The sequence below is a fragment of the Podarcis melisellensis genome (genome assembly GCF_964234715.1).
Source record: "Podarcis melisellensis genome assembly, chromosome: 11".
Classification (NCBI taxonomy): domain Eukaryota; kingdom Metazoa; phylum Chordata; class Lepidosauria; order Squamata; family Lacertidae; genus Podarcis; species Podarcis melisellensis.
Genome location: NC_138543.1, coordinates 12657390 through 12679880, shown reverse-complemented (window position 1 = coordinate 12679880; position 22491 = coordinate 12657390). Strand labels below are relative to the sequence as shown.

The 22491-nt window shown below is 43.5% G+C and overlaps 1 protein-coding gene and 1 long non-coding RNA gene across 3 annotated transcripts; one reads left to right on the top strand and one right to left on the bottom strand.

Moving 5' to 3' along the window:
• Positions 1 to 20: 20 nt before the first annotated feature.
• Positions 21 to 22082, top strand: NFIL3 (nuclear factor, interleukin 3 regulated). Of its 2 annotated transcripts, none has more exons than XM_081930674.1 (2): positions 21 to 177; positions 20188 to 22082. In XM_081930674.1, the coding sequence occupies exon 2, from the start codon at positions 20387 to 20389 to the stop codon at positions 21773 to 21775; it is 1389 nt and encodes a 462-aa protein (XP_081786800.1). In that variant the 5' UTR covers positions 21 to 177; positions 20188 to 20386; the 3' UTR covers positions 21776 to 22082. The 2 variants fall into 2 exon arrangements, with proteins under 2 accessions (XP_081786800.1, XP_081786801.1); XM_081930675.1 differs by lacking the exon at positions 21 to 177 and adding an exon at positions 865 to 883.
• LOC309380676 lies at positions 13018 to 20178 on the bottom strand. Its single transcript, XR_014173014.1, has 3 exons — positions 19532 to 20178; positions 18749 to 18906; positions 13018 to 13669 (listed from the first exon to the last, which is right to left on the bottom strand). It is a non-coding gene; the product is annotated as an uncharacterized lncRNA (long non-coding RNA).
• Positions 22083 to 22491: the final 409 nt, after the last annotated feature.

The following is a 22491-nucleotide window of genomic DNA, read 5'->3' as shown; positions in this document are numbered from 1 at the left end:
TCTTTCTCTCTGCCTGCCTGCCTGGCCCCTGCTCTCGCTGCCTGGTTGTAGTCAAGGACCTGCTCGCCTCTCGGCCCCTCTCCAAAGCGACCGGCTCCGACGGGAAGCAGATGCCGACGGGATCTCCGGCGAGCGAGGCGCGCGCTCGGCCCCTCTCGGCCCGAGCAGCTTGCCCAGGTACAGGAAGCTTCCGTCGGGGAAATTGCTCGTCTGAAGGGGGTCCTTCTCTCTCCCACCCCGCCCACCTTCCCTCGGTCCTTTCCCGACGAGACTCACTCTGTCCTGGTGTGCGTTTACCCTTCTAGACCCGGGTTCGTTGGAGAAATTCGACCCTCTCCATGCGCCCGTCTACCTAGCAGTAACTTTTCTCGCCGTCTGGCACGTCAGCGCCGCCGGGACTCGCCGCCTGAAGGCGGCCGCTTTGATTGCAGCTCCCCGGCTCGGAGCAGCTTCCCCGGCTCGGCTGGCTCAGAGCTCGGCGCTGCTCTTACATAATAAGATGTCTCCTCCGGGGTGGAGGGAAATCGGGATTGGGGAGCAGGAGGAAAGAGGCACGGGAGACTTGATCTTAAGGCTCAGAGATCTTGCCACCATTCCTTCTTGTATGAGCAGGGATTGGTGGGGGTGGGGGTGGGGAGATGGATGGTAAGCGAGGGCATGGATGGGAGGGTTGGCTGAAGGAATCGTTGACGGGCAGCAAAGGATTAGGAAAACGCCTTGTTAATAGTGGTATGCGCCTTGGAAGAAGAGTTCTTTGAAACGCGCCCGTTTCCCCCTGGGGAGCATCTGAAGCGCCCGCGGGGCTGGCGGGGCTTGTTATTTCATCTCCGCGCATTGCATAATCGGTCCACGGCGAGTTATTGGCGAGCGCTTCAGAGAGGAGGTGAGCGTGCAATGCTTTGGTAATTTTGGTGCAGCGTTAGGGAATACGGTCCCCATTTACACATCTCATCTATTTCTGGATATCTTCGGGAAGGTCTGCTTTTTTAGAATAAAAAAAAAGCCCCATGATGAACTGGTCCTGCGCGTGAGATTCCTTGTTTATTCCTTGCGCTGCGTTCTTTTAAGCTGCTAGAGAAAGGGAGACACGTAACAATCGCCTGATTCGGGTCTGTTCTGATGTATGTTATGTGTATGTGGGGGGTGGGGGAGAATTCGGTTTATATTGGCCCGTGCCTTTTGCTCCCTCTTGGCAGCTGGTTTTCAGGCACTGCGTTTCCTGATCGTTCCTGGAAATGTTGCATTATGCAACCACGGCATTCGCTGGCGGCCAGGTTAGGCAGCTAATTACGCGATTTGATAAATCTCGCCACAAAGAAACTAGAGCAATCTCGGCCTTAAAATAAAACCACGATTTCCAAAGTCATCCCTCTTGCATCTCCCTCCCCTGTCGGAAAGTAGATCGCTGCTGCGTAAGTTGGAGAAAGGCAGCTCGGCTTGTTGAATGTGTGCCACGTCCCTTAAAACGAAAATTGTGCACGTCTATATTTAGCCCTATCACATTTGAGCAATTGTGGCTCCGTGGGCTATTTCTGGTCTTTTCTCCAGAGCTGTGCAAATAGACGTTCAAGGACATTTGCTGGCGTTTTCAACTCCACGCCTTGGGAGACGTTTTGATAAGGCTGGTATTTTTAGGACGGCATTTCGCTCACACATCAAGTGGTTTGGTAGGTGTTGGCTTTCGTGCATGACTCACCCTCCTCCATAGAGATATACATACATACATACATACATACATACATACATACATACATACACAAGCTTATATATACACAAGCTTGTTACGCATTTCGGGGGAAAGTGAGAGGTGCCTCTGATCTCGTCGTAGCCCCTGCAATTTGCAACCAAGAACGACAAAGTCGGGCTGGCGCGGGGGGCGAAAGGCGGAGGGGAGGGTGCGCGCGGGGTGCGGAGTCTTTATTTCAACATATGTGACGGTCGGCGTAACGTTGCAAAACACACACCCAACAACAATGCCCAGCCTGATTTAGGTCAGTAGCACATTTCAGATGGCCAGAATCCCAGCGTGCGATCGAAATCTATGCCACTCTCGCAATCGTGTCGTTTTGCAACTATTAAACCCGTCTGGGTGGGGGTGGGGGGTTGCTTTTTTTAAAAAAAAAAGGGGGGAGAGAAATCCTGATGCTGAATCACTCTAAAAATATAAGAAGGTTCAGAAATCCAAGGTTTGCGCGGGGGTGGGGGCGGCGAGAAGCGCAAAATCGGGTTCGACAATTGTTGATTTTCTGCTAGTGGCTCTTTTAATGAGAGACCGAGGTCTTTCTGCATTCGAGTCAGAGCTCTTGCCCCGATTAACAAGGGTCCCACTGCGACCCCTTAGAAGTAACCGGCGCGTAATTCGGGTGCGTTTGTGCGTTCAGAGGACAGCTCAGAGGTGCAGAGCCGGGAGGGGAAGAACTCCTTCTGGACTCGGGAGAGCCCGGCGCTTCTCCGAGGCCGGGGGCGTCGGGCAACGAGGGAGCTTGCGCTGCCTGCCTGCCCGCCTGCCGCCCGAGGGCTCTCGAGCCGCCTTAGGCGTTGGTTGTTATGACTGGGGCCGGAGCGCGCGTTGGAAGGGGCCTGGATGGCGCTGCCGCCGCCGCGCTTTGCATTCCTTTGTTCTGCGAAGGGGGGGAGGTGGGGGTGGAGAGAAGGCGAGGCAGAGCTCCGGGGAGTGAGGCGGGGAGAGAGGGCGCACAAGAGGAGGAGGCAGGCGGGCTGGAGCGGAGTCGGCGAGAGGAGTAAATAAGGCAGGAGAGCGGTCGTTTTGCACGGACAGGGAGCGCGAGCAGAACAAGCTGGCCCCGGGGAGGGATGCGGCTCCAGTCACGTAGTGTGTGTACTCGCTCTTGCAACGACGGGGGGCGGGCCTGAGAGCTCCTCGCTCTGGCTTCTCCACCCTCCCGGGCCCCGCTTTCTCTCCGCCCCTCCAGACTTGGCAACGGAGCTGGCAGCTCTCACGTTTCCTCCCGAAACAGAGCGAAGGTTGGGCGCGCGCGTGTTTGACGGCGACCCCGTCCGCTTTTGCGCCTCCTTGGGCAGCCCGGAATGCCGCCCCTCCTTGGGCGCAATTGGCTGGCGAGGAGCTTTCTCTCCAGAATTTTTGCTCTTGCGCAAAAGCGAATGGGCGTTTGCGCGCGCGCTCATTACCTTTCATGTAAACTGTGCAGAAACGAAAAGTCCCAAACACCCCGTTGTGTTTATAAAGGATGCCTGTTTAGCTCCCCTATAGCACAGTGGCTTCTAAGTAAAAACACAAAAAAACCCCAGCCCCCCTTCCCCTTTCCTTGGCCCAAGCCTTTCCTCGGAGATTTTCCACAATTCTGACTTCTTAACCAGGTCAGTGTTATGGGGGCAATGGGGACAGCATTAATTCCTGTAAGGGGTGCGTACTGGAGGTGGAATAATTACTTGTTAAAACAACAGGGATGTGTGACGAGGCTCATATCCAATTGCAGATTATTACCGCCCCCCCCCCAAAAAAAAAGTGAGGAGGAGATACTGCAGGTGGCATTTCCAGAAAGGAAAGGATTTAACTACTGTTGCCAATGGTGTCACTAGTTTGGTAATTTCCCTGCATATTCAATAGTGCTGCTGGCTTTTGTTTTTTTACAGTAGCTATAAAGTAATTATTGCTAACTGCTGCCAGGAAAACAAGCTTTGCCGGCACACTTCAGTGCATTTTTACTCAGAGTTACTGTAATTCCTGCCCTATGCATGCGTACATGTGTTGGGTAGAGCTTACTCCCAGGTCATGAAGGTTGTCTGCATACTTCACCTTTAAAACACACTCTTTCTCTCAAACCATGTTGGACACTGTAGTAGGGCTGAGCAATGCCCGGTTTTCAACATTGTGATTTATCACCAACTGTTTATTGTATGTACCGATATACTGTATCATGATGTCTCAAAAAAGGATGGAACTATGTAGTGGTGAATGGGGTAATGTCTGGGCAACTGCTACTACTTGGGAGTCTAGAACGGATACATTTTTACTTACCTTTAACATTGTGTTGCAACTGTTATTTTGTTGCACAGAGCAACAGGGGAGGCAGGAAAGAGAGAAGCGATGACCGGCTTCACGCTTTTTCTCACATTGCATTTTTTTACATAGCGCATGCGCGCGCACATTGCAATTCACAAGATATCGCCATGCCAAATATTATGAAGCTGTTACCACAATGTGGACTCCAAACAGATTTTGGACGATGCACTGATACATTGCCCAGCCCTACACTGTAGTTTGTTAAGAGCTGCCAGGAATTGTAATCTGGTAAGGGGTGAACCTACAGTGCCCAGAATCCTTTGAGAGAAGCAATGTGCTTCAACTTTAATGTTTAGCGTATACACAGCCTTAGTGTGCCGAGGACCAGGCAAATCCTGGGGGTTAGGCCCTAAAGGATTGGGGACTAAGTATGGCAGCAGTTAGTCTAGTTATATATGTTGCCCAAGTCAAAGCATTTCCATGATTTCAAAACAACTGTATTTTACTGGTGGAAGGAAGAAATGAAGGGCTGTAATACAGTGGCAGGGCATCTGTGGAGAGCTGCTTGTCTGATAATCTGGAGAGACGTTTCCAGCCAGTATAGATGGTTTAACTTAGTATGAGGAGCATCTTATGATCAGAGAATAATTCCAGTGGTAAATGTTACACAGCCAAGTCGTGACGGATGACCTCAGGTGTTGTGTTACAGGTGTTATTAACCTTTGTAGCTATTACCACACAAGTGTACATAGTTAAGAAAAACTCCAGGAGCATTGCACTTATATATATATATTTACTTTACCTATCATTTTAAGTCTGTATTCTCACCCATTATAAGGATTAGAAATGTTTGAGTTATTTCCCCCTTCTATCGTCCGATGCTCCCTGTTTTTGTTGTAAGAATTCCTGGCAGTTTAACACCGGCTCCCCTCATTTCACAGAAATCTGGCAGTGCTGACAACCTTGCAAAGAAGTTTAGGAAGTCTTGACTTCAAATGCTTTGCCATTATGTCTCTGGGCTGATCCAAAGCTTGCTGAAACTGAGTAGGCAGCTTCACTGCTGACTTCATTGTATTGGTGCCAATCTGAAGGCTGTAGTTCTGAGTCAGGCACCCAAATAATGACATTGAAACAAATGTTAATGTGTTGCTATTTAAAAGCATGTATTTTTGGCTAAACCTTTACGGCTAATTTTTCCAACCTTTTAGAGCGACGAGAGAGAAAATATGACTATGTCGCATGACTGTGGCCACATTTTCATGTTATTTTTAAAATGGGTACCCATATTTCTGCACATAGAGAACTTGATGTAATCTGTCAGTGGGACATTTCAGAAGTTGAGAAACACGTGTAGCATACAGGCATACTAATCAAAGAGTTGGAAAAACAAAGGATTGAAGCAACAGCATGCTTGGACTGTGGTCTCAAGGCCAAGGATAATAACCCTGTGTACCACGATCAGTTTGGCTGGAGTCGCCATTAGTCTGGAGAAAGTGCACTACCACTTTTCTCCCAGCTCTGCATTGCCATGGAATAGATACACACTGCCATCTCATCCCTATAGAAGCTTCCACAATGGTCCGTGAGATAACAGAGGATCTTGGTGATGCCACTCACTTCCTGCCTTGCCACTGTTAATGCTTTTGTTCATTGCTCATTCCTGCCTCAACTCCCCCCCCCCAACACTCAGCTTTTGTACCCATTGTAGCAAGGATTACTCATAGTATAGATGTACAGTGGTACCTCAGGTTAAGCACTTAATTCGTTCTGGAGGTCCATTCTTAACCTGAAACTGTTCTTAACCTGAAGCACCACTTTAGCTAATGGGGCCTCCCGCTGCCACCACGCCGCAGGAACCCAATTTCTGTTCTTATCCTGAAGCAAAGTTGTTAACCTGAAGCACTATTTCTGGGTTAGCGGAGTGTGTAACCTGAAGTATATGTAACCCGAGGTACCACTGTACTCTAAAGCTATTAGCATGCTTAGAGGAAGATGCTGCACCTCACCACCCAGAATTACGGTATCTACTCTTCAGGAGTCTTAAATTTTAGCCCCTTACAATGCCATGATTTCATACCTTTTCCTAATGGTCACAACCCAGCTGGCTAAGGGTAACTTTTGAGAATATATATTTTTTAAAATTCAGTTAGTTTATAGCTATTGGAACCATAGATTAAAACAAAAGATTGATAGATTTCCCCATTTCCCCCTTGGAAATTCATCACAAGGTAGCAAAATTACCCAATGGCATATTCACTGTAGGCCTGGCTAGATTCCCTTTAACCAGACATTCATAAATGTGTACTCAGGTGAGTTTGGAGCACGCAATGAACATAAACGTAGAGCCATATAACTGTGTTTCCTTATTACCAAACTTCCTTAGTAGACAAAGCATTTTTTTAAAGAAAAAATGTGGGTTGCCTCATGTGCATCTCTTGAAAGATAATACATGTGTAGACAAAGAACCATGATGGGCAATAGGCTTCTAAAATGTCCTCACCCAACATATTTACATTTACGCATGCAGTGTTGTGGTAAGATTAAATAACACAATACTTAGTGCATCATATAATTGATTAAATGGCCCCAGAGTGCTAGGTCAGTGGAATAAGAATAAGCAAGCTGCAATCCTGTAGTCATTTTACCTAGCCATTGTTGTTGGCATACATCTGTCTTGAGAGACAATGGAATGTGCCTCTAGGGCAGAAGGTGAGGTCAGACCTATGGAGAATCACAGAACTTGCTGTGGTTGCAGAGACTGATAACTTGTAACTACTACTGCCTCCCATGCAAGTCTGGGCAGTGTGTATGGAGGTCCTGGGCAGCCCGGATGTAAAGACCTTATTGGCCTCGCCGTTGTGGTCCAAAGGAAGGCAGAACAATATATTTGGCATCAGCTTGGCTGCAGGAGTTGCTGGAAAGAGGCGTACAAGACACACTCCAACTGTCTTAGGAACTCCACTCCAGATTTGTGTGTGTTTTTACTCCTTAGCCTTTTCTTCTCCCAAAGATGTCCTGTAAGGCGGTAAACCCCATTGAACTCAATAGCATTTATTTCTGAGTAAACATGTATAGAATTGTATTGTTCATACACCCAAAATTTGCCAGCATGCCATAGTGTATGAATGCAGCAGAAGGACATATCAAAATTTACTTAGGTCAAAAATTATTAGATTTCAATTGTTTTCAAGTTGCAGGTTTTAATTGTTTCCATCAGTCGCTGGAAATACAGTGGTACCTCTAGCTGCGGACTTAATCTGTTTCGGGGTGCCATTTGCACCCCGAAAAGGCCGCAATTAGAGCGCCTCTTCTGCACATGTGCGCAGCGTGATCAAGCGCTTCTGCATGAAGCATGGAGATCGCTTCTGTGTGTGTCGAGAGATGGCTTTTGCGCATGCGGCGAACCTGGAAGTAAACACTTCCGGGTTTGCCGGGTTCATAAGCTGAAAGTCTGTAACGAGCGGAACGCAACACGAGGTATGACTGTGATGAAATCAGAGTAGACTGATTTTTTTTTTTTGAGTGATACATATGCTGAGAACATTCAAATACTCAGTGGATTTATTTTTTTGTTATATTTGTTAGTCCCTCCCTACCCCCAAATGAAACACCCAAGTGACTTACAAAAAACAAATTAAATGAATTAAAACAACTTGTGCCCTTGCTAATTTATTTATTTAACACACTTGTATACCACACTTCCTTATACTGTATCAGGCTGGTAAACAGCAAATAAGAAAACAATTCAAGGAAATGGCAGATAAAGTCTTAAAGCAGATTAAATTTGCTTAATACTAGTTCCGATGCTATATATTCTGATAACTACTGATTTACTTGACTATTGAATTTTCCTCAAGCCATGTCATAATTTATGTCCTTGATTTAATAATATGTGGTGTGCACCACATACATTTTGAGGATTTGCCGAGTATTCTCATTCACTGTAGCTGCAATTGTGTCAATGTTATTGAAACAATTTCAGTTACATTTTAATTTTCCTCCTGTAATTATTTATTCAGGACAAAATGGATCACAAACAAGCTTCAGGATTGTTTGTTAAATACACCCTTGACTTTTTATACAGAAGCCTCAGAGATTAGCTACAGATTAACTAAGGAAATTTCTTCAGGCATACGAGATGCTTTAGGCATCCCTGGAAATCTTTATTCTGAGCCCAGCAGCACACACAGGTTTATTGATCAATATTAACCATAACTTTAATTGGTGCCCTTTCCGTATGTACTAAAAAAAACAACTGGCCAGCACTTTGCCTGTGTGTACGTAATCCTGAATAGAGTTTATAGACTTTGGCTCCAAGATTTAAATAGTATTGCGAGGAAATTTATTCAAATCATGCAGAGTTCTCGTTATGTAAGGTTTCACCTCATTTATTGCCACAAACATCAAATTTTGATCGTGTCTGAAACTGAGGCTGAGAAATAATGATTTGCCCAAGGCTACCCTCAAAGCATGATTCAGATGGGAGGAAAATATGGGCCTGAAATCAATTGGCCTATGCTGGCTCTCAGGAATGATATGTATCCTTTATACGTATCCATTTACTAAGGTTGTGCATTTGCTTTGGACCAGCACAAGGCTATGCTTCAGAGACATTCAGCTTGTCTCTAAATTCAAAGTAATTTGGGTCCAAAGTTGCCCAGGGTGACATGGGCAGGTTCTTTGGCTTCTGGAGCTTGAGACTGATGTTTCTTCCCCACCATGTGCAATTTTATGCATTCTTGTAGGCCCCCCAACCCCAAAATACATGGAATGTCAGGGAAAGTGAAGGAAAAGAGGGTCTAAATTAATGATATATTAATATCCACAGCGTGCCAGCATGTATTACACCAATGTATTAACAGGTTTCTTTCTATTTTTAATTTCCATCTATTATTTCAGGGATTGCTAACTAGTCTTCATACTGTCCAGTTTTCTAGAATTAGTATGTTTTAAGATCTTGGTTATGTTTGTGTGTGTGTTTTAAGGCAACGGTTGGAGAGCTGTTAAAAATCTCACAGCCTCCCATAAACAATGTGAGCTTACTCAGGATTCTTGCAGTTTATCTTCCCCTGTGAAGGAAAACAGTGCTAGCCATGCATGCGTAATCTCTGCAGGAAATCAATCACTGCTGCGCTTTTATCTTTCGCTTATTTTAAACTGGGCTCCCTTTGCTAAAGGTTGTGCAAACTTCATTTATGTAATGACGTTCTTTTTCCCCAGATGGCTGCCTTGTTGCAATTATTTTCCCCCCTAATCTACGGTTATTATAACATCACAGTGATGCAATAACCTGAACAATGAAATGTTTTGTTGAGGGCTGTTGCATAAAAAAACATTAAGCAACAGATCTGACTCATCAGCTTACAGATTCTTCTTGATGACCTTGCTATCAGGTGCACAGCCTTTTGTGTGAGAGAAACCCTATGGGTCTTCAGGTGAAACTTCAAATGATTTCAAACCATTAATACTTTTAGTTTGAATGTCACAAATTTATCAAGTGAAAAACTTGCTACTTTAATCAAGACTGGCAGACAAAAGCTATGGTGTGGATAACACCAAGGTTGCAGGTTTGATACTCATACAGTGGTACCTCAGGTTAAGTACTTATTTTGTTCCGGAGGTCTGTTCTTAACCTGAAACTGTTCTTAACCTGAAGCACCACTTTAGCTAAGCACCACCTGCTGCCATCGCGCTGCTGGAGCATGATTTCTGTTGCCATCCTGAGGCAAAGTTCTTAACCTGAGGTACTATTTCTGGGTTAGCGGAGTCTGTAACCTGAAGCGTATGTAACCTGAGGTACCACTGTATAGGATAGCTGCATATTCCTGCTTTCTAATGGGTTTGGACTGGAAGATCCTTAGGGTCCCTTCCAACTGTACAATTCTATGATTCTAAGTAAGAAGCAATAGAAATTACATTTTAGTTTTATTTAGAAAATTTGCAATAATAGTCTTCTGAGGCCCTCCTTCATGTGCTTCCTCCTCGAGAGGTCTGGAGGATGGCAACACGAGAACGGGGCCTTCTCTGCAGTGGCTCCCTGTCTGTGGAATGTTCTCCCCAGGGAAGTTCGCCTGGCGCCTTCATTATACACCTTAGGTGCCAGGCAAAAACATTCCTATTTAACCAGGCCTTTGGCTGGTTGACCTGATCAACATCCTATACCCTTTTAAAATGCAGCTCTTTTTTAGGGGGGGGGCTGTTATTGGGTTATTGTTTTTATCTTGATTTTATATATTGTGCTCTTTTCTGTGAACTGCCCTGAGACCTCCAGGTATAGGGCAGTATATAAGTTCAATGAATGAATGAACGATAAATAAATAACCAGGGCAGCCTGTGGCACCATCCCGCCCCTCCTTGCAGCCCTTATTCTGCCTTCCCAAAGCTGGGTAAGGGAGGTGTTGGACTTTGGGGCCTCCTGTCTTCTTCCCAAAGCCAAGCTAGTGTTTCTTCAGCTTTGGGAAGGAGGTGGCAGGGCTCTAGGACCCTGTTTCGCTCCCCGACCCCCTGCACAAGGCAGTGTGCGGCCCATGGGTTCCGTGTCAAAGTACTCTTGTGGCCCACTTGGCATGAGAAGTTGGACTGCCCAAACTGTACTTTCATTGTTCTTTGCCCAAATTAGCACTGAATTAATGTTTAGCATATTATGTAAGAGACCTTTGCTCTGGGAAATGGTCCTTTTGACAACCCCTGACTTGCGAGTGGATTATATTATGAAATACAGTGGTACCTTGGGTTAAGAACTTAATTCGTTTTGGAGGTCCGTTCTTAACCTGAAACTGTTCTTAACCTGAAGCACCACTTTAGCTAATGGGGCCTCCTCCTGCTGCTGCTGCCCGATTTCTGTTCTCATCCTGAAGCAAAGTTCTTAACCCGAGGTAATATTTCTTGGTTAGTGGAGTCTGTAACCTGAAGCGTATGTAACCCGAGGTACCACTGTACAGCGTCAGTTATATCCATCGATGGAAATGAGTGACTATTAGCACAAAATAAGTCTGTGAATTTGTAAAGAGCGGTGTTATGTGAGATTTTTAGTTACATGACAATCAAGTGGTCCCATCTCACAACAGGCTACAGAACTGGCCTTTGGACAGTAGAATTTGTGATTAGTAAGTCTGATTGCTCCTGTCTTAACTCCATATCAGGTAGATTTCACCTGCAGTCAACAATGAATCAGTCTGATCCACCATTTGTATTTTTAACTTTCTATGGATTAGCCCGACGCAGGTGGCGCTGTGGGTTAAAGCCTCAGTGCCTAGGACTTGCCGATCGAGAGGTCGGCGGTTCGAATCCCTGCGGCGGGGTGCGCTCCCGCTGCTTGGTCCCAGCGCCTGCCAACCTAGCAGTTCGAAAGCACCTCCGGGTGCAAGTAGATAAATAGGGACTGCTTACTGGCGGGAAGGTAAACGGCGTTTCCGTGTGCGGCTCTGGCTCGCCAGAGCAGCGATGTCACGCTGGCCACGTGACCCGGAAGTGTCTCCGGACAGCGCTGGCCCCTGGCCTCTTAAGTGAGATGGGCGCACAACCCCAGAGTCTGTCAAGACTGGCCCGTACGGGCAGGGGTACCTTTACCTTTACGGATTAGCCCAATGGATTAACCGGAAAGCTGTGGAATTGCCCAGCATATATTTGCATTTTAAGTTACCCAAATGAAATTCTGGGAAATTCTGCAATTCTTGATGTAGTTTTGTATGAGTTGTTGAAGTCAATAGAGTTTCTTGGCCTACTTAAATTAAACATATGGTACACAGTAGTGCTATTTAGAAGGGATGTAAATATGTTAAAGCAAAAAGACAGGTCCTTAGATTTGCAAGTGTTATCGTTCTTTTATTATTTTTTAAATTTGTATTAAATCAGTGGCATCAGTGACCTCAATGTGGTCATTTGAGAGTACACTAATTAATCCACCAGGTGCTGCTTCCACACAAACACCATGGAAATCAACTGGAACTATGAGATCAGTAGCTGAGGCATTGTGCTAAGGATAGCCTTTTGAGCAGATGGAAATATACAAAGCTAAGCCAGAAGTGAGCCATTTGTTTTAAATAGAATAGAAACTTTATTTGAGGATCAGCTCTAAAATTCCATTATCCTTTCACCTGCTCTCGAGGAGAAAAACAACAAAGAGGAACTTTCATTAGAAAGAGCCCAAACTATTTTATGAGTGAAAAAATGCCAAATAACCATAGGAAAATAAAATGAGAAAAATTCAATACTCTCTCTGTGTGTGTGTGTGTGTGTGTGAGAGAGAGAGAGAGAGAGAGAGAGAAAATTACGCAACAGTTGTTCCATTGCATTCTTTGAAACAATATAATGTAAGTGATGTGAAAACTGCCTTTTAAGACAATCCTGATCTGAAAATGGTGATAATTTGTGTGATTTATCTTTGGAAAGTATATTTGTTATTAATTAATTTGTAATTATCAGAACAAACAATAACTGTACTACTCATTCATGGTGACAATTACCGGTACATCACTTTCCAGTTCTCCCTCTGGGAGAAACAGAAATATTGCAGCACTGCATGTAGCTCATATGCTTGAGAATTCCTTTGTGAATGTGATTTCTAACACATATTAAGTAGATGACATTTTCTTCTAAGGTTTTCCTCTTTATTTTATTTTCATAGCTCGTATGGAGAAGAAATCTCTTGCATATGTGTGTTAAGGTAAAGGTAAAGGTACCCCTGCCTGTACGGGCCAGTCTTGACAGACTCTGGGGTTGTGCGCCCATCTCACTCAAGAGGCCAGGGGCCAGCGCTGTCCGGAGACACTTCCGGGTCACGTGGCCAGCATGACATCGCTGCTCTGGCGAGCCAGAGCCGCACACGGAAACGCCGTTTACCTTCCCGCTGGTAAGCGGTCCCTATTTATCTACTTGCACCCGGAGGTGCTTTTGAACTGCTAGGTTGGCAGGCGCTGGGACCGAGCAGCGGGAGCGCACCCCGCCGCAGGGATTCGAACCGCCGACCTTTCAATCGGCAAGTCCTAGGCGCTGAGGCTTTAACCCACAGCGCCACCTGCGTCCTTATATGTGTGTTACTGACCTACAATTTAATTATATGCTGACCCTATAACCTCTGAACACTTCTGACACCTTTTGACGTGTGAGTGGTGTAACCTCAGCAGCAAAGGACCTTACAAAATCAGGGAGTCGGGGCTCATCCAAACTTCCATTTGTCCCATGCTTACTAGGGATGGCTCCAAGTGGTTTTTATTTTCTCCTGCCTCTTTCTCTGGGAAAACCCGCTGTTTACTGCTGAATTTATACAAACATCTGCCTAGAAAGCACGGGCAAATGGAAGTGTGGCTTAGCCCTCAATCATAAAATGATGGCTGCATTTGTATGCCTTCCACTAACAAAATGAAACTCTGCGTTGTAACATAAAACATTGCATTTCCAATGTGGCCACTTAACGTCTAAATTTTGTAGAATTTAACTTAAAGTTACAGACCTGTTGCACCAGGCTTCCCTAGCAAGTAGTCTTTTGGTTACATAGAGTTTATCTTGTTAATAGCTGGTTCTATCTCTGTTCCAACTTTTGTCCCCACCTCCATATCAGGCATGATAATTCTCTTGCTTATCCACATTTCTTTGCTGGGCTTGCGATCTCACTTCTAAAGCAGTGTACTCAGCTTTTTCTCCCCATTTATCTGAAAAATAGGAATGGCGGTGTTTCTCCTTTTTCTGAAAAGTGTAGAAATTGTATTAATGATAATGTATCACTTGCATAGCCTTTTTTAAGAATAGCTCATCACAGGGTTATTAGAATGATGGACTCAGTAAGAATGAAAAAGCAGTCTACTTATTAAACCGTCTTATTGAGTCCATCATCCTAATAGCCCTGTGATGGCAACTTTAGTTCTATTTTACAGATGGGCAACTGAGGCTGAGATGTTCTGCAAATCTGAATTTGTGTTCAGTGTGAGTAGTCAAAATAGGTGATAACACTCTCAGTTCAGCCAGCTGAGATAATACAGTCGTACCTTGGAAGCCGAATGGAATCCTTTTGACTTCAAAACTTTCGAAAACCAAGGTGCGGCTTCTGATTGGCTGCAGGAAGCTCCTGCAGCCAATTGGAAGCTGTGGAAGCCCCATCAGACATTCAGGTTCCAATTATAGTTTGCAAACCGGAACAGTGACTTCTGGGTTTGCAATGTTTGGGAGCCAAAACGTTCAGGAACTAAGCTGTTTGACTTCCAAGGTACCACTATAATTGCCTTGAACACAGGAACAATGGAAATTTAATTTTGTTGATTTAAAATGGTCCGGAGGTACTGTCATGATAATGGTTGTAACTCTGACTTGAAATATAAACAGCATTTTACAAGGCACTTATTCTTGAGAAAATGTTAACACCTGATGTTAGAAGGCTGAAGAGCAATAAAAAAATGTTTCCCAATAGTAGTGCAGCTAAGTCATCAGCTCAGTTTAAAGGAATAGAATAGAATCGAAGAGTTGGAAGGGACCACGAGGTTCACCAAGGCCAACCTCCTGCCATACAGGAATCTTTTTGCCCAATGTGGCGCTCAAATCTACGATCCTGAGATTAAGATTCTCCATTCTCTACCAACTGTAATATAAAGAGTCTCTAAAATGTTGTGACTTCTGTCCTATAGTGTGGAGCTTGGAACTGAAGAATAGCCAACTAAAACAACTTTGTTAGCTCCTTTGATGTTAATTGAAACTGTTCACATGCTTAGAACCAGATTTCTGTGCTTTGCCCCTTAGAAGTGAAAATTTTGTGTGTTGTGCAGGAATTAGTAAAGATTGCAAGGTCAGCTCCATCAGTAGAATCCATTAGAAACTTTCTTACTGCTTGGGTATTTATCAGCGTTGGTCTTCGGAAGTCACTTCTATTTTCTTTTACTCCAAGTGTTATATAATAATAATAATAATCTGATCCTTCCCACAACCAATTCAAGTGAAAATAATACATAATAGCAATCCTATACTCAGAGGTAAGCCCCACTGGGTTCAATAAGGCTTATTTTAAGATAAGTGGGTATAGGATTACAGTCTAATTGTGCTTGTGGTGGAAGCAGGGAGGGCAAGAGAGATTTCGACATATTCAAAGCTGGGATGTTGATAAGCTGCAACTATATTGTTGCAAAAGAGAGCATATTTGGTTCCCAAAGGCCAATCATTTTACAGATCTTTGGCACCCCCCTCCTGAGATCGAACCAGGCCCCTACTCAAATGCTTATCCAGTCACAATCAGGTCATTGCCATATTAAAAAAATAGGCATTAGTAGTATAAATCTGTGGTTAGAATTGTATAATGAAGCAGACAGGGCTGTGTATTGACTGTTTCATTGGCACACAACATGCTACAAACAACTTTCAAAGTGTTTATAAAAGCACCTGAAATTTCAAGAGTGACTAATGTAAGGCAGCATTCAAAGTTGGTTTTAGATCCCCCCCTTTTTTTTTGAGGGAGGGAGTGATAAAATAGTTGCAAGATTAATCATAGGGGGAAAGGGCTGAATTTGAAATACAGTAGGAGGAGTCATGACCGTACATACTAATACTTTCCAGAGAAATTATAAGAAATAGCCAAAGTAAAATTAGCTTGTTTTTATTAAATGCATTTTGATCCTATTGTCAGATGAAATTCTGACTCACACACACAGAGTGACTAACAAATAAGGCTTTGTCTTTTCCATTTGGATAAATGCTGGCTTAACAAACTGTTCAAGGGAGCTATTGATAAGGCTATTGTAGCTTTGCCTATGTTTGGTGGATTTACCATTAGCATGTCATATAGAATAGGGACCCTTTTAAAAGGCATTGTGTGAGAAACAAAACCACTTAAGGTCTGTGGCTAGTGTAAATATTAGTTTTGTTATCAGAAATTTAAACCGTGTTAGCCTCAAGAATACTTTTCTCATTGAGGAAGGAAATCGCACCTCACCTTTCTTTCAATTATTTTTGGGTGAAGGTCCAGGGGAACAAAAGAAAACCCCTCTCTTTGAAATAAAGAATGCAGTGTACAACCTAAGTCTACAAAACAGTGTGGACCATTGGTTTCTGTATCACCATAACAATAATGCTTGAGTTCCCCTTATAATTACTAGATATTCCACACATTGCTTCAGTCTAATAACCTCAATGGACATGCTAGCTGGGCCCCCACATCCTTGGGGCTTCAAGGGGACATTATGCTGGATGCCATGGCAGTTAAAGTAATTTTGCATAGATACTGGATAAATAAGGAAAAAATGCCATGTTAAAAACTGAAATCTGATTCAGGTAATATCTGCAGTTAATGGTGTTGGTTGCTATTTTGCATCTGCTTCAAGTGGCCTAGGGTATGAAGTGGCCTTTATGTAAAATGTTAAAGTACCCGTTCCCCATCAGGGTGCCACTGTCATGGTAAGCCCATCCATTTAAACAGAAGGCCTTCCACATTTCACTTTAAGGAACCCAAGAGTCTGCCATTGCCCATGCCTCTATGAGTAGAGTTGCTCCTGTTTCTTGCAAACAGTTGCATGCCAGAGTCCTGAGGTAGTGCCAAGCTCTTGGATCCTGTAATATGTACTATGGAAGGTCCTTCAATTAGAGGGGTTGGCATGTCAAAGCATTTGGTACAGCTATAAAGGTAAAGGATCCCTGGACAGTCAAGTCCAGTCAAAGGTGACTATGGGGTTGTGGCGCTCATCTCGCTTTCAGGCCGAGGTGGCCGGCATTTGTCCACAGACAGCTTTCCGGGTCATGTGGCCAGCAGGACTAAATTGCATTTGGCACAACTGAACACCATGGCAGAAACCAGAGTGCCCGGAAATACAGCTTACTTTCCCGCCGGAGCGGGAAACTGTATTATCTACTTGCACTGGTGTGCTTTTGAACTGCTATGTTGGCAGGAGCTGGGACAGAGCAACAGGAGGTTACTACGTCGCAGGGATTCAAACCGGTGACCTTCTGATCAGCAAGCCTAAGAGACCCAGTGGTTTAGACCAAGAGGCTCAGTGGTTTAGTGCAGATCTGTAGTGCACCAATGGCAAAAGCACCCTGCGGGCAGAGGAGAGACTACTTTGGCCTGCTTCACATTCTGTTGCATCCTTAGACTGTTTTCCTTGACTGATAGCTTATATATTTATTCCCATTTTGAGTAGATTTTGAGGTATGAAAAAAACCTGCGTTAGAATAACTTTTGTCATTTGGATACAGTGTCAGAAGTTGTTGTTAGACGAATATTATTTCACTAATTACTTAACAGTCTTGTCATTTATTGAGTGAGCCAACCTGAGTTAATACATTGCATTCATTTCCCTTTGGTATGAATTGCAGATGAGATTATTTATGCCTCGAATGTTGCTCCATCTGGTGAAACTGAGAATAGAAACATTGAAATAGGAGCTTTTAAAGTTACCAAATATAGAAGTATTATGTGGTTACAATACCAGAAAAGGCTGGTCCCCTTTAATAGTGTTTTGGATGTGGATTTGAGAATCTAGGCTTCAAATCTAAGGTTGACCACAAACTCATGAGTGGTCTTTGATATATTGCAGAACCTACCTCAGAATTTAATTTGAAAATGACAATAATTATTACATAGTTTATATAGGGATGCATTAAATAAGGACTTCAAGCCACTTCAGACTTCAGACAATTCATTTTGAAACATTTGCTCTGACTTAGCAGTTGCACTGCCATTATAACATCCTTGCAATACCAACAAGATTGAATGTGTTTCCTTTTTAAAATGATGTTGGTGGACAAATGGGGAGATGTCTTCCTAGGAATTTTTTTGCTGATGTTGCATGTCTTAGCTATAAAAGTACTATGTAAATAATTTATAATGTCTATCTTTAGAAAAATTTCTTAAGTTACTGTAGCTGTAAATTGCTACAGCAATGTTTTCAGATCAAGGAAGCAGGCTTAAAAATAAAATAAAATCAATGGTTTATCACCACCACCACCTGGTAAAAAAGGTGCACTAGAGCCTGCTCTCCATAACTGACACCAGCCATTCTGATATGAATTAATTTGATAAATTAATATGAAGCATACTTTTAGCTTGTGAATGAGACCTGGTAAATTAGGTTTCATGGGGGCATCAAACTTGACATAGTTCTCTGCATACTTTTAAAAAATGTACTTGGCTTTCCAAACTGATATTTAACTTTCCTCTGTCAAAGCAGCTCTTTGTTGACTGACTGAAGGAAACTGGCTCAACAGGGATATTGGAGGCACACACAGTCTTCTAGAAACACTGGAAACTGCTTTTATACCAAGTCAGAGCATTAATGCATATAGCTGAGTAGACTCTACTCTGACTGGCAGTGCCTCTCCAGAGATTAGACAGGAGTTTTCTGCAGCCCCACCAGAGAATGAATCTGCAAAACATATGCCCACAGCTCTTACCACACAGCAACTGGCTGTGTATGCTTATGGTGAAGAAATCTGAACTCTGTTGTACCTTCCACCATGGGACGTAGCCACAAATTTTGTTGGGGGGGGGGACAGGCTTTTGTTAGGGAGGGCAGAACCTCAGATTTGCATTTATTTCGATTGGTTATTTGGGGGGGGGGCAGCTGCCCCCCAGCCCACCTTGGCTATGCCCATGCCTTCCACACTCAGGTATAACACCCGCACAGGAGAAGATCATACCCTTTGTTATGCAGACTGCAGAATTAACAGCTGAAACTTATAGAAAGCAAAGCCTCCTTTCTGACTCTTGGCAGGGGACCACGATGACTGTATTCATGGAAATGATGAGAAGCAAAGTGACTCCTGCTAGCCCAGCTATGCACTCTTGCTCACTTGTTAGGAACTTTGATGTGTATTGATGTTACAGACCCATACGGGGCAGAATCAGTCACCAGCAATCCATTTAAAGTTTTCCAGTGAAAAGTGAAGTAATTTCAGAATCATACGAATTACAGTAGGGGAGCATAGTAGGGAAAGTGGCTAACTAAAATCTGCAAAACTGAAAGGGTTTTCTGGAATTCATAGTGATTATTAATATGCTGTCTTCCGTAAAGGTAAAAGTAAAGGGACCCCTGACCATTAGGTCCCGTCGTGACTGCCTCTGGGGTTGCGGCGCTCATCTCGCTTTATTGGCCAAGGGAGCTGGCGTACAGCTTCCGGGTCATGTGGCAGGGACCGGGCAACGGGAGCCCACCCCGTTGCAGGGATTCAAACCGCCGACCTTCTGATCGGCAAGTCCTAGGTTTAACCCACAGCGCCACCTGCGTCCCTTGTCTTCCTTACGTCTCGCCTATTAATTATATGCTCAATGGTTAGAGGTGCTACTGTGGTCTTAGCTATTCCTTCCTCCCCTCGCCTTCTCGTGCACTGTGGTGCTGCAGATAACAATTGCTGCTCCACACCTTGTGAGTTTTTAATTTTTAAGCAACCCACAATATGATAGCTAACCATGTCATTGATGTTACATGTTGTTAGGCCCATAGTTTGCACAAAGAGCCGGCTTCTATGAGTTAATTATAGCTGCTTCTGAGTGAAAATCTGTCCCATCCCACCACCCCTCTGGCCCAAAGGCGATATGAAAGCTAGGCAAGGAAAATATAGTTAGGCTATACTGACCTATATATCAGTAATCCGCATGTCGCTATTATTTTGGATGGAAAATGAGAAAGAGTAAGCAATACAGATTAAATTCAAGTGAGTCATAGTTACACATTCCAGTTTGTGGTATGGCATGAGGTGTTTTCCACAGCAGTAAAAAAATCTACTCGCTGAAGCTAAGTTGGTCTAGGTCTGATCAATGCCTGGGTGGGAGATAGCCTGGGAAAATATACCAAGGTGGAATCACAGAATCTTAGAGTTGGAAGGGACCCAAGGGTCATCTAGTCCAACCCCCTGCAATGCAGGAATCTCAGCTAAAGCTTCCATGACAGATGGCCATCCAACCTCTGCTTAAAAACCCCCAGGGAAAGGAGGAAGAAAGATATTAAATGTATAATTAATAGTAATAAGTCACTACAAGTGAATGCGGTTAGAGCTTATATAATTTCCCATTAACATTATCTTAATTCTTTTAAGGTATGCAAGTACTATATACCTGTTTATCTGTTTATTAAGATATGCCCAATATGGTAAAGCCATTCAGTGATTTATGACTTGAGCTTTCTTTCCTGAATGAATAACTAAAAGATACTCTGAATAATATTCACACATACATTTTAAAGACTGTAAAATCAAGAAACTAATCATTATTATTATTCTTTTGTGTGCCACAGGTGTTTTCCGAAGATTGTAGGCTGAACCTACCCAGAAGCAATTTTTACCAAGACGACATGATGCTTGAGATGATGGAACAAATGGGAGAATGCTTATGGATTTAAAATTACTGTATTTATCCAGTTGTTACGGTTCAAGAAGTCCTAGAAGATTAATTTATCCTGTTACTATTTGCACACCTACTAAAAATTGCTTCTGATGCAGCTGAGAAAAATGCAGTCCATTAAAACAGAACAGGCACCCGCTGATACAAGTAGCAATGTGGACAAAATTATGGCACTTAGTTCTACATTAGGAGATGTATCTGATGACCTAGCTACCGGCGATGAAATGCTACTCAGTGAAGGAGGCATTGCAAAAAACAAGTCTTCAGCATGCCGGAGAAAGCGGGAATTCATTCCTGATGAAAAGAAAGATGCCATGTATTGGGAAAAACGGCGGAAAAATAATGAAGCTGCCAAAAGGTCTCGTGAAAAGCGGCGGCTAAACGACCTTGTATTGGAGAACAAACTAATTGCACTGGGAGAAGAAAATGCCACTTTAAAAGCTGAGTTACTTTCACTGAAGCTAAAGTTTGGTTTAATTAGCTCTTCAGCATATGCCCAAGAGGTTCAGAAGCTCAGCAATTCAACAGCTGTTTATTTTCAGGAGTACCAGAATGCCAAATCAAGTATTAACTCTTTCATTGATGAGCATGAACCACCAATGGTGGGCAGCAGTTGCATATCTGTCATTAAGCACTCGCCACAAAGCTCTTTATCCGATGTGTCTGAAGTGTCATCAGTAGATCATGCTCAAGTGAGCCCTATACAAAATAATTGCAAAAATCCTGAAAATAAGTTCCAGCTCATAAAGCAGGAGCCAATGGAACTGGAAAACTATGCAAGGGATTCACGAGATGAAAGAGGCTCCTATACAACATCCATGTATCCAAATTTCATGGGGAGCAACTTTAGTGGCTACTCACATTCCCCTCCACTGTTGCAAGTTAACAGATCCTCTAGTAATTCTCCAAGAACTTCAGAGGCTGATGACGGTGTTGTTGGAAAGTCATCAGATGGAGAAGATGAGCAGCAGGTACCTAAAGGCCCAATCCACTCTCCTGTTGAACTTAAAAGCAATCATGCCACAGTTAAAGTCCCAGAGGTGAGCTCTTCTGCACTGCCTCATAAGCTTAGAATTAAGGCTAAGGCCATGCAGATCAAAGTGGAATCGTTGGATAATGACTATGATGCTACCCAGAAACTAACGTCACCAATTGATATGTCATCTAAAAGGCATTTTGAACTCGAAAAGCACAATGTGCAAAATTTGGTACATACTTCTCACACTCCTTTCTCTGTCCAAGTGACTAATATTCAAGACTGGTCTCTGAAACCAGAGCACTGGCACCATCAAAAGGAATTAACTGAAAAAAATCAGAGTGGCTGCAAAACGGGAGCGGCTGACATTAAAGACAATTCCTACAAAGTGTCTGAGACAGAGAACTTGTATTTGAAGCAGGGCATAGCAAATCTGTCCGCAGAGGTTGCTTCACTTAAAAGACTTATAACTACACAACACATCTCTGCTTCAGACTCTGGCTAAATGACTACTGAATAAATGCTTATTGTTTTAAAGGATGTCATTTGCAGTAGATTGATATGTTTTGTATTATGCTGAATTTTCACTGGACTTGTGATGTCATTTCACTGTAATGTTCACATGATGTCTGATGGTGTCTTTTCGTGCACAGATGACTATAAAGACTAGATTGTCATGATCACTATGCCTTGTGTATAGTTAAGTAGCCTGTGCAAAGGCTGTATATAGTGAACATTATTTTTCTGTCGTTCTGTTACTATAAAGTGTGAAAGTTGCCAGTTCCAATAAACAATTGGTGACAAGCACAGAACTGGTATGTCGTCGGTCCATTTCCATTAACATGTAAATACCCACCACAGTCCTGAGAACCATCTCCATTATCTTAGTTATAGGTGTCTTGATGTATGTATTAGTTATAAGAGAAGAGTGTTTCTCTCCCACCCTGCCCGTGGCAAAGCCCTATCCTCCCCTATGCTGCTTGGGAAGCTGCTTTTAAAGTCTTTGAAAATTAAATGCCATTTCTGACACACAGAAATGGGGAGACGGTGGAATAATACTGGTTTTCCTACAGGGACTGGATAACAACAACAACAACAAAATATTATTTATATTCCACCCATCTGGCTGGGTTTTCCCAGCCATGTTGGGTGGCTTCCAACAGAATATTAACAACACAATAAAATATCAAACATTAAAAACCTCTCTAAACAGGGCTGCCT

Coding starts and splice junctions, on each gene's coding strand:
- NFIL3 (XM_081930674.1), top strand. CDS start 20,387: ATGCAGCTGAGAAAAATGCAGTCCATTAAAACAGAACAGGCACCCGCT.